The following is a 13,503-nucleotide window of genomic DNA, read 5'->3' as shown; positions in this document are numbered from 1 at the left end:
CTCAGAAAATAAAAACAAAACAACAGTACTACTTGTAATCTGACAAAATGTACAAGTCAGTAATTACACATCAACAGAAAGTAAAGAATGCAGACATTCAAGTGCTAACCATCACCAAAAAGAAAGACATTTGATGTAAAATGTAAGATCTCTTCAGAGTAACAACTAAAACTATACATTGTACAATATTATGGATCAAGTGAAGAAATGGAATAGAAAGTGTAGTAATAAACTACTTTGTTGCAATCCACAAGCACAAAACATCAATAAGGATAAGTGAACAAAGAAAAGAAAGATTATTAACAATCTACTGACCTTAAGAATTACAGAGCAAATAAATACATATGAAAATTGCGATACATGTTTTACAATCAACTATGAAACACAATTTCCAAAGGAGCTCAAAGAACAATATTTTAACTTCACAAACAATACAGTAAGTACATAAATGATACTGCCTTATTAACATATATAAACATGCATGTACAACTAAGCTGAATTACCCCAAACAGTTTGTCCACTATCTGCTCCGTGCAGCATGAAGAGATGAAAAGAAAAGTATGTTTACCAAAAATTAAAAACTTTGAGGTTAAGGAAAAAGCAACATTCAAATGTTTTAACAATAATAATATACTCTAGGGTTATGATACTGTTCTGAGATACTCATCCTGACATACAAAATTTGTAGCTTAAATGCAATACACACTAAGAAAAATATTACACTATTAAATGCATTAATTATTCAATGATATTGCATTACACTCTTAATTTAAAATACTGAATTTAAATAAATTGACATTCATTTTCCAGCAGTTTAGTACAGAGGTTTCAGATTAGTGTATGAAATATTTATATGTCATTAAATTTTAAACTTTAAAAGTTTAGGGGAAATTAATGGTAAATCCAAGAATTTCTTGAGAGGCAAAAGACAAAAGTCAAACATTCAGTGGTAACAACAATAATAATAATAAAATAAAGAGATAAACTTAGAATTTGTTTAAAATAAAATAATAAAAAAATTCTCAGAATTTCATTATCAAAAGTCTTAAAACATGAGAAATATAGGCTACAGGCACTGTGTCTGCCACAGGAAATGAACCCCAAAAGTCCATCATTCTAGGCCCTAAACATTACCATTGACAGATTATAAAACAAAGAGAAATTCATCCTCAACTTACTACCAGTAAGTCTAAGAGTTAATAAAAGATTGAAAAGTCTAAGAAACAAAAGAGTAGTATTGATATTTTATATATATTTTTAAATCAAAGAATAATTGTTTCATTCAATTTAAAACTTATCAGATAATCTAGATACTTCAGTGACCTGTTTTATTCAACTTATTATTATTTTGAATTTTGGGAAAAGCTACATGAGGGCTATCTACACTGTCAGGTATATTATGTTTTCAGTAAAACAGGATAAAATAAAGTAAGTTAGAAAAAAGTTCTTTAAAATAAGGCCATAACAACCACTAGGGTTATGAATGTAAATTATGTTAAACCTTCAAAACAAAATACAGTAATTGCAATACATTTCAAGATTACTTATAGTTAGAACTGAAAACTTCTGTGTCAATTTTTTTTAATGATATAACTTTAAAAAAATTAATAAATATTCTCGGTTTAAAAAAATACTTACCCTTGTTGATTTGCACATAAGCATGACTTTATCAAACACAAAAATGTATCTGAAATGGAAAAAAAAAACATTCATAAGCAATGTGTGTGAATTTCAAATACAAATTAACTGAACAAAAATATCTCAAATTCAACAGTACACAGTAACATTTTTGTGATAGTGAATATACTGATACAGATTTTACTGCTTTTGAAATACTGATACTGTCAACAACAGAACCATTTTTAACTGTCCTCGTTTCTTGTATAATAAAGACAAAAGGTCAATTGCTATAGCAACTAACACTTCAAGTGAAAGTAATGAAGTTTTTAATTATTGTTTAAACAATTTGATTTAATTTAAATAATATAAGACTTTGAATCATAACATACTTGATAATGCTAATTTCATTTAAAAGCATACATAGTATAGTGGTTTAATTAAATTATGAATATAACTCAGTAATACTGATAAACATGTACAGGAAGGGATTTAAAAATGATACTAGAGTCCATTATATTAAAAAGATAAAAGTTATGACTCAAGCAAAAGACTTTTTTTAAAGTTAATAGACACATTTGCAGTTTGACCTATACAAAGATACCTTATTGAAGAAGGTATCTCTATGAAGTATTACTTTTAGGTTAATTATAGCTTATAAAGAAAACTTCAGAGAATGTACTTAAAAATCAATAATATAACTACTGCTGAAAATGGGAACAGCTTACAACAATATAATATATTGCACTGATTGTGTGTGTCATGGTTAGTTTGATTTTTAAGCAGTCATTGGGCATACTAATTCTTACACAATTGAATAAAATAGAGAAACTTCTGAAAACGTAAAATTAGCACACATGTAATTACCTATTTTTTAGCCTGTTGTCATCATGTGATCTAACTTTAAGCTCACCATCCTTCAGCAGATGACCATAATCTCTCAATTCTGTGTTTTCAGGCTAAAGAAAGAAAAGATTTTAAAGTGTGACAAACATATAATTATTCCATATCAATACAAGGACAAAATACTAACTTTTCCTTCTGTTTCTTCAAGATGATCAGAAATATAATAAGGAAAAATTAGCAAACTCACATTCTTTGCATTAATTTTCTTGAAAGCATGTGTAGGGAGCACGAACCATTAGAAACATAAGTCAGTATTCAGCTGGGAGCATAAAATATGTAAAAGATGTTCATTCAAATGAACTGACAGAAGAAAGTTAAAGAAAACAGAAGGTATATAGGACTTTTTAAAAGATAATTTTAGAGCTTCCTTGACAAATATTCTTGCTATCATAAGTTGTAAATCACTTATGAAATGTGCAGCTCATGTTACTCTGTCAAATTACATTATCCACAAGCTTCTCAAAACTACTCAAGAGTGTACTTCATGAAAAATGTTTTATATTATTATTTGTTTAACCTAACCTAATCTTATTTGACTTAAAAAGTGTTCTATTTTTACATTTTAGTTACTTTTATAACAATAACTAAAGAATACATATGAAAAATAAGAAGTACCTACCTGTTGTTTTTTTTGCTATTAACTGATTACAATAATTAACCTTATTTTTGTTTTTATGCTAGTGACAGTAGTGCACTAAATAATTTTTATTTAATTAAATAATGCACCAAAAAACAGAGGTTAACAACATGTAAAAAACAGACAATGCCCCATAACTATTATAAATTTTCTAGCTTTCTGATTATGCAACAACATCTGCTACAAATTCATCCACGCTAGTCAATATGTTTCCTGTGGGAACAAAGCTTGTACTGAAAGAGTAATTGCCAATTCTCTGTACAAAAATACAACATAATATAATATAATATTGGTATTCTATTAGTTATACATAATATAGTATTAAGCATAAGAAAGAACAAATTCTGAAAGAAAAGATGTGACTTGTAGATGTGGGAAGAGTTGGTTGGTTGATTTAGTGTTTTATGGCACAAAGCAGCTAGGCTATCTGCACCAAACATCTGGTAAAAAGTGAAAATTAAAGCAAATTTAGTGAAATTCATACAAAGGATATTAAGGTAAAACAAAACAAAAAAAACATAAGTAGCATAAAACCAATGTTTACATCTAGTCTACAGTGTTAAGAGAAAAACTACAGTAATACAAGTTGTAAAGGACTATCTTTACCACAACTGCAATTATCATAACTCGCCAGGAAGACTAACGGTAAGTACAAAAACCACTGTTAGTCACCTGAAGTTGGCCTTTCCAGTTCTGGTTCTGAGTTAATTGACATTATGGCCATTTTCAAAAAAGTAAAGTAATAAAAGTTTTAAGACTTATAGCAATAGTTTAGTACCTCACCAGGATGACTAACAGATAGTTCAAACAGCACCATTAGTCACCTGAAAATGGCTTTTCCAGTGCTGGTTTTAAGTTATTTGACATTACGGCCATTTTCTAAGTTCAAATTGAACTAGATGGACTGCAATTCTTAAAAGGAAATCTCATTAAAAAATGTCTAATGTATAAATTATGGCCATACCCTGCAATTAAGATAACCTGTGTCAATGGTGGCAGATAAACGTGGTGATGTAAATGTCAGAATGAGAACATTGGTCAGCATCGTAATTCCATCTCTGCGAGTGAAGATACGCCTCACTGCAGAAACTCCTTGGGTGGAGAAACCAGCAAGAATCTCTGATTCAGGGACTTTCTCCAAATCCCTCTCAACAATAACTCCTCATGATGAATTCAAAGTAGCTTGAGACATAACCTCAATAGCCTTTGAATGCAATAAGAGTTCACTGTGTTGAGATGTGGATGTTTCCACCAATATGTCACCAGATCAAAACTTCTTTACTGACTTTGGAGCACCAGCAAGTCCCTCTAGTCCCTTCTGAATGAAAAAGGGAGACATTTGCCTTAAAGGTTTGTCTGATAGAGAATGTAGTATAAGAAAATGAGGTACAATCGGTGTTACAGATGTTAAAGGTTGCTGCTCAGAATCTTCAAGATGTGGTCATTTACCTGTGGACTGTTTTTACACTATTTTATTTAAGTTTTTATTTAGAGGATCCATAATAAAAAAAGGAATATTTTGGTGCCCATTGACCCTACCCACCATGAAGCCTTATGAGGGGATGCGCTACAATGTCAAACAAAGACACTGCAGCAAAATATACCCAAACACCAGCATCAGATATAATGTCCACAACACCCGTTGAGAACATCCCACATTGGTACTTGGTTGAACCTAGCCCAAGTGAACCAGCCGACTGACCCAAGTGGGGCCACCCAACTACAGGAATTCAAGGCCAAAGTGGTGTGTTAGGGTTGGACCCCTAAACCACCAGGATCCTCTCCTACCCTTCACTGGTCTCCATGCACAACAAACAAGTGGGTGGATGTTTAGATCCCAGAGGAGGTAAACTGAAACCACACACATGAATCCAAACCAAGTGGTTTGGCAAGAGAGGTAATTTGTTTATTTGTAGCTCTGTAACTAAACAAGACTGAAGGCTACAAAAACACAAAAACTTATGCTTTTTTTGAGTGATAATGATATTATAGTGAGTAACTTACATTAAATTTCGTACTTACTGAAGGGATAGTGAATAAATTAAAGACGAGGGGGTCCATAGAAAAAAAGAGTCACATTTCTCACGCTGGGGAAAATTCAGGATGTTTTTTAATACTGCCTTATAAAATTAAGATCTTAAAACGTATTTAGTATTAAAATGTGTATTATTACACATAATTTTCCGCTAAAATAATTGTTATAACATAAACAAAAAAATAGTTTAATTAAAGTTTGAATGTAAGCTGCTAAAAATCTCATAACAAGCACGATAAAGGATGCCTGTTCAGAGAGCGTTCTCAGTGCAAGCCAGTAGAAATGGTTATTGCAATACACAAAAATCATAATGACTGACACAAGATAAACATCAGGTCCCAATGACTAAGCTGATGGCTGACACAAAATAAACATCAAATCCTAGTGACTAAGCTGTTACGTTTTTTGTTAAATACTTTTCAATTAAGCTAATAATTTCATGGGGGAGGTTTTATTGATACTGATATTTGAGCTTTTGATGTTCACAAATTAAAACAGCAATTTTGCCAGGATTTCTGGTACTAAAATTATTAGAGCTTGTTTTCCATAACTTTCCAGTGTTCCAAACACCTATGTAAATCCTGAATTAGGAAATATATGCCACACGTACAAAAGTAGTCACAAAGCCATCCCACAGAACTATGGTTCTAAACATAACTGGTGGAGGAAATTATACACAGAAAGACAGAAAAAAATTTATCTTGTATAGTATTAAAAAAACAACAACAAAAGGAAACAGCATTAAATTTACTGATCCATTTTAAGTCTATAAACATAAATAAATGCTCATCTATTAAGAACTACACAATAAGTCTGAAACAGCTACTAAAATAACTAAAAGAGTATCAGTAATAAAATTAATATTTGGAAGAGAATATTAATTCTTTATAAAGAAACTAATAAAAGACAGCTGCGCTGGTTCCAAAATAAATGTCTGTTATACTACAAGTCTTGTATTACACAAGGGGAATAGATGTAGCAGTTGCTTTGGTAATATTTTATAAACTGGATTTAATGTTATTAGCAATATACATACCATGTCAAGGTCTGTTATGCTGACCTGGATGTCTTTTATGATTTCCAAAGTTTCATTATCTCTTTTGACTTCGTTTATATACTGAGATATGTCCTAGAGAAACAACGTTATAACAACTTTAACTATTCTGTAACTTTGTTCAGTGAAGACAGTGTCGTGGAAATACACCTTCTCACAACAGAAAATTTCTGAATTAAACATCACAATAAACTACAAAAAACAAATATTTAGAAAAAATAAATGAATTAATTTAATTGTTAAACCAAAATCTTAAACCTACAACAAGAAAGTAGTATGTTTTTCCTTTTATAGAAAAACCACAATGGGCTTTCTGCTGTGTCCACAACAAAAATCAAAGCCCTGAGTTTAGTGTCGTAAATCCACAGATTTATTGTTGTCCCACTGGGGAACATAATATAAACAAGAACCTAGTTCTATATAAATTACAAAATAGTTGTTTTTCACAGCAATCAATTTACTTGTTTAAATTTTAATAATAATGTTCACATAAAGTATGAATAAACATGGTTTCAGATTTTTGTATTTTTACCAACTAAATGTGATTCCATGTTTTATGTACTTGCAAATTAAAAATGATAAACTTTTTTTGGATTTTACATTATTAACATCATAAATATAATTGAGATAAACAAACCCCTTTAGTAAAAGAAATTGATAAAATTTTCTAATATGACCTGAATGACCAGCTTTTTCTCACTTTAGGCCAAAATTCCAGTAGTAATAAAACCAACCATTTGCACTTTCTAGTTAGCAATTTTATGAGATTTCAAAGCTAACTTTTCAAAAGTATGCAACTGAAAGATAATTCTAGTTGAATAAATAATTAAAAATTACAGAAGTATATAATTACTAACATTTACTGTCACACATTTTGCAAGATATAAAAACTTGGAATGAAACCTCTTTCACTTCAGTTTTCACAATGACTAAAACTTTAAATATGTATTAAATCTATACAACTCACTAGCATACAGTCTAATGCCTTCTCTAGTCCCACATAATCTTCATGAGTTTTAGGTGTATTCCTAAGTAGTTCCTGTGTGAATAAAAAGTGGTTAACACAAACCTCGGTAACAAAGTTACACAAAATATGTAATTAGTGTTTGAAACAATGAAACAACAGATACTTGATGTGCACCATAATTACACAACAAAAGAAAACAATGTTAGATGTACTTCACTCAAATATTTAATTTATTACAATACCTTAATTTGTTAAACCATAGTTGTAATAAATATTTGTAAAATTTACAACTGTTTTTGCTTTCCTCTACTTTGTAATTACACACAGTGCACAACTTTACAGTTTAAAAGGCAAATAATAAGTTTAGAAACATGTAATATAGAGGTTGTTTATTTTGTTATTTCCTGCATATTTTTTGTGTTCTCAGTTGAGATTTCTTTCTTTATTTTAACCAAAATGTAGAATAATTAATAAATCTCTTTTATACTTTTATCAATGGAGATATCCAGATTTAAAAGTATTTTGCATTTATTTGTTTGATAGTTGTAGACATATGTTATGCTGGAAAGTGTGATTACTAAGTATATCTTTCTATTTTTTATGAAAGCAATTGATAGGAATTATGAAAGTGTCAGTTAGTGGACCCAAAATTAGAATTTTTTTCATTTTGATTGTTTATAATGCACAAAACTTGCATTCTCAAAACAGTCAGTGAGAAATTGCCAACAAATTAATTGGTGAGAAGGATTTATCCCCTTCCCTGTCTGTCAAAGCCTTATGAAGAAAAAAACTAAAAGAGTACAGCAGTACATAGTGCAAACAACTCTGACCTACAACATCTGCATGCCAGCAGCAACAAAAAAATACACTTTGAAGAACAGGTGATACATGGTACATAAGGCTGAAGGCTCAAAAGAACATTGAGACAAAGCATATTAAATCATCTCAATATCCCAATTGTACAATTGAAAAGGCAGTTCAGGACAAAGGACTCTAAATGATTTAAGAAGGCAATAGAGCACAGAAGATTCGAAGTCCTTCCAATGTTTAGAAAAATGAAAAGTAGTCAATAAAGCTGCCTTATACAGTGAAAGTAGAAGAAGCTAGACTTCTGTCAAAAGAACAAGTTACAAAAAGAGAAATAGTGGGCTCTATGGGGTGAAGAGGATTCAATTTCCTTATGAAACACTACTGGTTATAAGTATGCCATTTCTGCTGATAAATGGCCATTGTGGATCCATTAAAACATTGAGATTGAATATATATCACGATCTCATGATGAATCATATCACAAAAAGCCTCAACTTTCTGATAAAGATTATGACTATCTTTCTAAATCAAACAGTATTTCCTTCCAATTCTCTAATTATGCTAACACAGAACCAACTACAGCTTTACTGAAATGTTCTGTATTAGAAAAAATCCAAGTTTTATGCAAAGATCATGCTATATTAAAAATTGTTTTTAAAAATAAACCAAAAAAATTCCTATGATGAAACACAATTTTCTTCTGGTCAATTTTTGCAACTTCAACTTTTACGGAATATGTAATTCCTCTTTCTCCATCCAAGGAAACAAACAATGAGACACACTTTGAAACTAAGTAAATAATTTCCTATCAATATTTTCACAACTAATATTAGTTACTTTCATTAATCAATTTGAAACATCACAAAAAGTATTTCATTGGTCCAGTGAAGGGTAACTGATAACATAAAAATACTAAAAACTTACCTTAAGCAGGAGGTGGTATTTTAAAATACGCTGCATGGGAACAGAAAGTAAATCTCGTAGTTTAAACTTTCCCTCATTAGCTTCCATTTGACACCTCTGATAGAAAAATTATACAAAGCAATAGATTAATACATTGAGTCAAATCAATATCAATTACACAGATAGATTTCTCAACATGTGTGTATGTATAACTTGTGTGCATATAGTTCATTTTGCTTGAAACCTGTCCCATCTTGGATGGTTGGCTTCCTGCAATACAAGGAAAACAAAACCATTTTATATACATTCACACACAAACACATTCATACACACAAAGGATGGGTCATATGCTAATCATTTCATTGTTTGATACAATTTATATAATTATGTGGAGAAAACTATTTGAAACATTTTTTTGGGCACAACAAATAACCAAACCCCAAAAATTCCCTGAATGCCCTGGAAGGAAAATACATGATCAATAGATCTGTTGGAGATGGAAATACCACAGGCTGGATGGATAATGGAGGAGGTCAAGCAACACATTTCCATCTCAGGTTTCTAAATAACAGTCTGAAATATAAATCTACAAAACTTTCATTTCTCTGCATAGGTGACAGAAAATATTTGCAAAACAGATGGAATAACAGGCCAGCACAAGTACCATCAGGTACTGATTCATCATGGTATATTCCAATGGTTTTCATATTATTGGTAAAGGATCCTATTATCAAGAAGATGATGGCCCCAAAATACTCATCCAACCAATGCAAAATTTACTTAGCTAAAAAAAGAAGCTGCAGGAATCATTCAAATGATGCAATGGTCTCTACAGAGTCCATATCTCAACCCAACTGAACAGATCTGGAATCAAAAACTTGATAAATGAAAAGTTACTTCTAAAGAAACTTTATGGGAATGTATTAGAGACATTTGGATTAAAATCCCAAAGGACACTGACTAAATATGTTGTAACAGTGTCTAAAAAACTGTCTACAGTTATTAAAGCAAAAGGAAGACAAAAAATTAACTGTTTGCTAAACTTAAGCACTTTTATCAAGTTTCTTTTGTACTAAATATGAAGATTAATAAAATCTTGATGTTTTGCCACTGATTTACATTATTCTTTAAAAATAACAAAATTTAATTTGCACACTATACTACATAAAGAAATCTGTGTTTGTTTGCACCTTAACTCTTCTGAGCCTATTAGGTTGATCTTAATCAAAATTTGTATACAAACACTATGAACTATAAGGAATGTCTAAAGGAGTCAAAATTGAGCTTAACCCTATTTTTACTTTGTGAAGCTTGTTAGTTAATTACTTCCAGCCTATTGAGTCAATCTCAAACAATATTGTCAGGCTGATGCTTTAGATAATGTTCAATATTGTAAAGGAATTCAAAGTATGAAAGTTGATAAACTGTTTCTGAAACAACCATAATGAGGTGAAGAGTACAGAATCTCCTCAAAACCTTTATTTTTTGGTGGATGAAAGTAAACTGCAAATGTCATTTACAAAGAAGCTCTATTGTAATTTTGAGATAAAGTGTATGTTTAACTTATTATTTTGAAATATATGACTTCTGTTTAACTTAAACTGTTTCAATTAAGTTTAAACATTTCCTGACAGTTGACATGTATTTCAGCTTGTCCTCTACACGTGCAATAATCTGTTCTGTTGACAGCAGTACATTTCATAGCAGCAAGAGTTAAATGGTGATAATTCTATAGTATTTCAAGTGAGCATTTATTTAAATCTCAAATGGTTATTACAAATTTGAACTAACTTTTATTTTATCTACATTTATTGGACTGTTCCATAAAATAACCAAATATATATTAACATTGAAATTGTTTTTAAAACAGTTTCAACTATTTTTTTTGGTGACAGATACAAAACAAATGAGCAAAAATAATCCAATTATACATCCAAGAAATTTTTAATTATTCACTTCATTCTATTAATCTTAAAATACTTCATATCTTGTTTTATTTAAGAATCTATGAAATTCTCAAACATATTACTTTTAGGTTTTTGCATTGCTTTGAAACTTTTTAAGACACTTTTGGAATGTAGAAGTTCTGTTTTTTTATTTATTTATTTAACAGCAAAAAAATTCAGTACATGACTGCTTAACATACATTTTACTGATAAGCACTGTCTCCGCATTAAAACCGGTACAGATCTAGGTTCTTCACCATACACGGACGGAACTTTAGAATGTATAGCAGCAAGATAATGCCTGTTACAGCAATAAGTATGTAAGATACACCTATTTTGTGATTCAACATCCTCGATAGTTTGATATCATTATCATAAAACCAGAATGGTTTGTGAATTCCAAGAACTTTTCTTGAGACAATGGGACAAACTACCAAAGAAACATATCTGACTCATTCCAAATGTAAGTACTACCATACTTATGATACAATTATTTAAAAACAGTCCTTAATCTGACAGCACACACGCTTTCTTTGGTGTGAACACTTAGTTGATAGAACAAAATACAGCTACACAAATAAGAAAACACTCTGAGTGTTTCATTTAATATTAATGCTTTATAACATCTTGTTTATGAAACAAGTATTTTTAACATAGTTTTTTGTGCTTTAAATGATAAATGAAATTCAAATAAAAAATCAAAACTGTGCTTGATTTTGGTAAAGATATCTAAATATTGTTAAAATTTACTTCTGTGTGTGTATACATGTATGTTACTTATAATACACTTTCCTTATCACAATGAAAATTGTACATTAGGTGCCACTACAGTAATAAAAACAGATACACCTTGATAACCTATAATTTTTATCTCATTTGTGTGGGCAGGTGTTGTATCAGTTCTAAACTCCTTTTTGCTCTCAGTTTAATATTGTTTTATTCTTGTATTGTAACTAGTTCCTGTTTAACCTTTAGTAACATCTTTCCCCCAACGAAAGTTACAGTTCTAACTTTATACCACAATTAAATTAAATATTTTAGTAATCTTTACATTATTAAAGTACTGATGTAATAAAAAAAATCCACGACTCACCAGAACAGACTGATTGATAATCTCATTTTTATTACACAAGTCATCCAATAGCTCCTGAGAGTATGGTAGATTAGAACAGTATTCTCCATAAATTACAAACTTGTCCTTCCAATGAATGAAACAATCACTGATCTTATACTGGCTGGAGGTACAGGCCTTGAATAGTTCACTGTGAAACCCAGTGTGGATCTCACATAATTCCTGCTCCAAAAGATATAGAGAGAAAGGTTATAATACAGATTAATGAAAAAAAAAATCATGCTTAAACCACAAGATGATATGCTTATTCTTTGTAAACAATAAAACTGATCATGCAAAAAGAAATATCTAGTTCTTAGGATCATAAAAGATATGTTAACAGCTGTGCTTTTTTTTTCTTGTCAGTGCATTGCTATAGATGTAGCCTCTAGACCATAAAACTTGATTGCCAATAAATAAAAGAAATATATGGATTGTATGGTTTTTCATACAGTGTTAGAATTGTTTTAGTGCTCACATGCATATTGTATGTTAAATGACATGCATTATAAGTTTGAGTTCCAATACATTCTGTATTGTTCTTGTTGGGCTAAGGAATCTTATACAGTAGGTATCTGTGAGTTGGCATAACTCAAAAATAGAAAAAACAGTATTCACTTCACTTGTTTACAAAATAATATATACATACATACATATAATCAGATCTAGTTAAATATAGGTACAACAAATTATTTACACGACAGATAATGATAAGCATATCATTAACACTATGCAGTTTTCTTTTTCTTGTTAAAAGTCCACTAAAGTCTATTCAATTTCTTCAGAATTTCAGTTGACAAGCCAAATTATTATTCTTTGTTACTATCATAGTAGAATTCACCTATGTTTCTTCAAATTACCATGGTTGTACCTTATACTTCAAAAATCACCTGCTCTTCTTTTTGTATTTAGGTCTACTTCCAATAAACATCTGCTTTCTGAATACAGGCCTACTTCCAAATGATCATCTACCTTTTGTCAAACTATACACAGGCAGGTTCAGTTACTTTAATACTCTGAAGAAATAAACTAATCTTCTTATCTCTTTTAACACTGTTAACCTCACGCTAATATATATCAACCACTAGACCTATGTCAATCATTACACCTTCCTTCTCTGTCCAAACATCTCTTTTAAGTGACTTTGTTTCTTTTCTGCTCTGTCTTTGTCTTTCTATTTTTCCCTCTCATCTCACACTATCTATGCATTTATTACTTAATAGTCTGCTCACTATATATTCTCAACGTCAATAAATTTCACAAGATGTTCTTTAATCTCAAGATTAACGAGTTATAAAAACATACAACTCTTACCAATTTACATGACTAAAATTCTCATAACACTCACTTTAAAATAATTGCTTTTAACTCTCTTGATATGAACACAACTAAAAAATCATAAAATGTTCCCTCAGAAAATGATTAATATCTCCACAAAACAGTTTTTTTTTATCAGGACACATATAACAATACATTTTCAATGACTTGCACCTTCTTATCATTTCAAAACTAAAAAT

At 30.3% G+C, this 13,503-nt stretch overlaps 1 protein-coding gene across 6 annotated transcripts in view; it reads right to left on the bottom strand.

Moving 5' to 3' along the window:
* Nucleotides 1-13,503, bottom strand: part of LOC143226659 (protein vav-like) — a 98,668-nt gene that overhangs the window by 54,086 nt on the left and 31,079 nt on the right. For 4 of the 6 annotated variants that reach the window (XM_076457925.1, XM_076457917.1, XM_076457946.1 and 1 more), the window contains exons 8-13: nucleotides 11,969-12,169; nucleotides 8,951-9,046; nucleotides 7,217-7,288; nucleotides 6,232-6,324; nucleotides 2,485-2,576; nucleotides 1,639-1,687 (exon numbers count right to left, since the gene is read on the bottom strand). In XM_076457925.1, coding sequence (XP_076314040.1) covers nucleotides 1,639-1,687; nucleotides 2,485-2,576; nucleotides 6,232-6,324; nucleotides 7,217-7,288; nucleotides 8,951-9,046; nucleotides 11,969-12,169 — 603 coding nt within the window. Of the gene's footprint in view, nucleotides 1-503; nucleotides 525-1,638; nucleotides 1,688-2,484; nucleotides 2,577-6,231; nucleotides 6,325-7,216; nucleotides 7,289-8,950; nucleotides 9,047-11,968; nucleotides 12,170-13,503 lie in introns of all 6 variants that reach the window. The other 2 variants (XM_076457908.1, XM_076457898.1) reach the window with 1 other exon arrangement.

The sequence above is a fragment of the Tachypleus tridentatus genome, chromosome 1 (genome assembly GCF_004210375.1).
Source record: "Tachypleus tridentatus isolate NWPU-2018 chromosome 1, ASM421037v1, whole genome shotgun sequence".
Lineage (NCBI taxonomy): Eukaryota > Metazoa > Arthropoda > Merostomata > Xiphosura > Limulidae > Tachypleus > Tachypleus tridentatus.
This window is presented reverse-complemented; position numbering and strand designations above follow the sequence as displayed.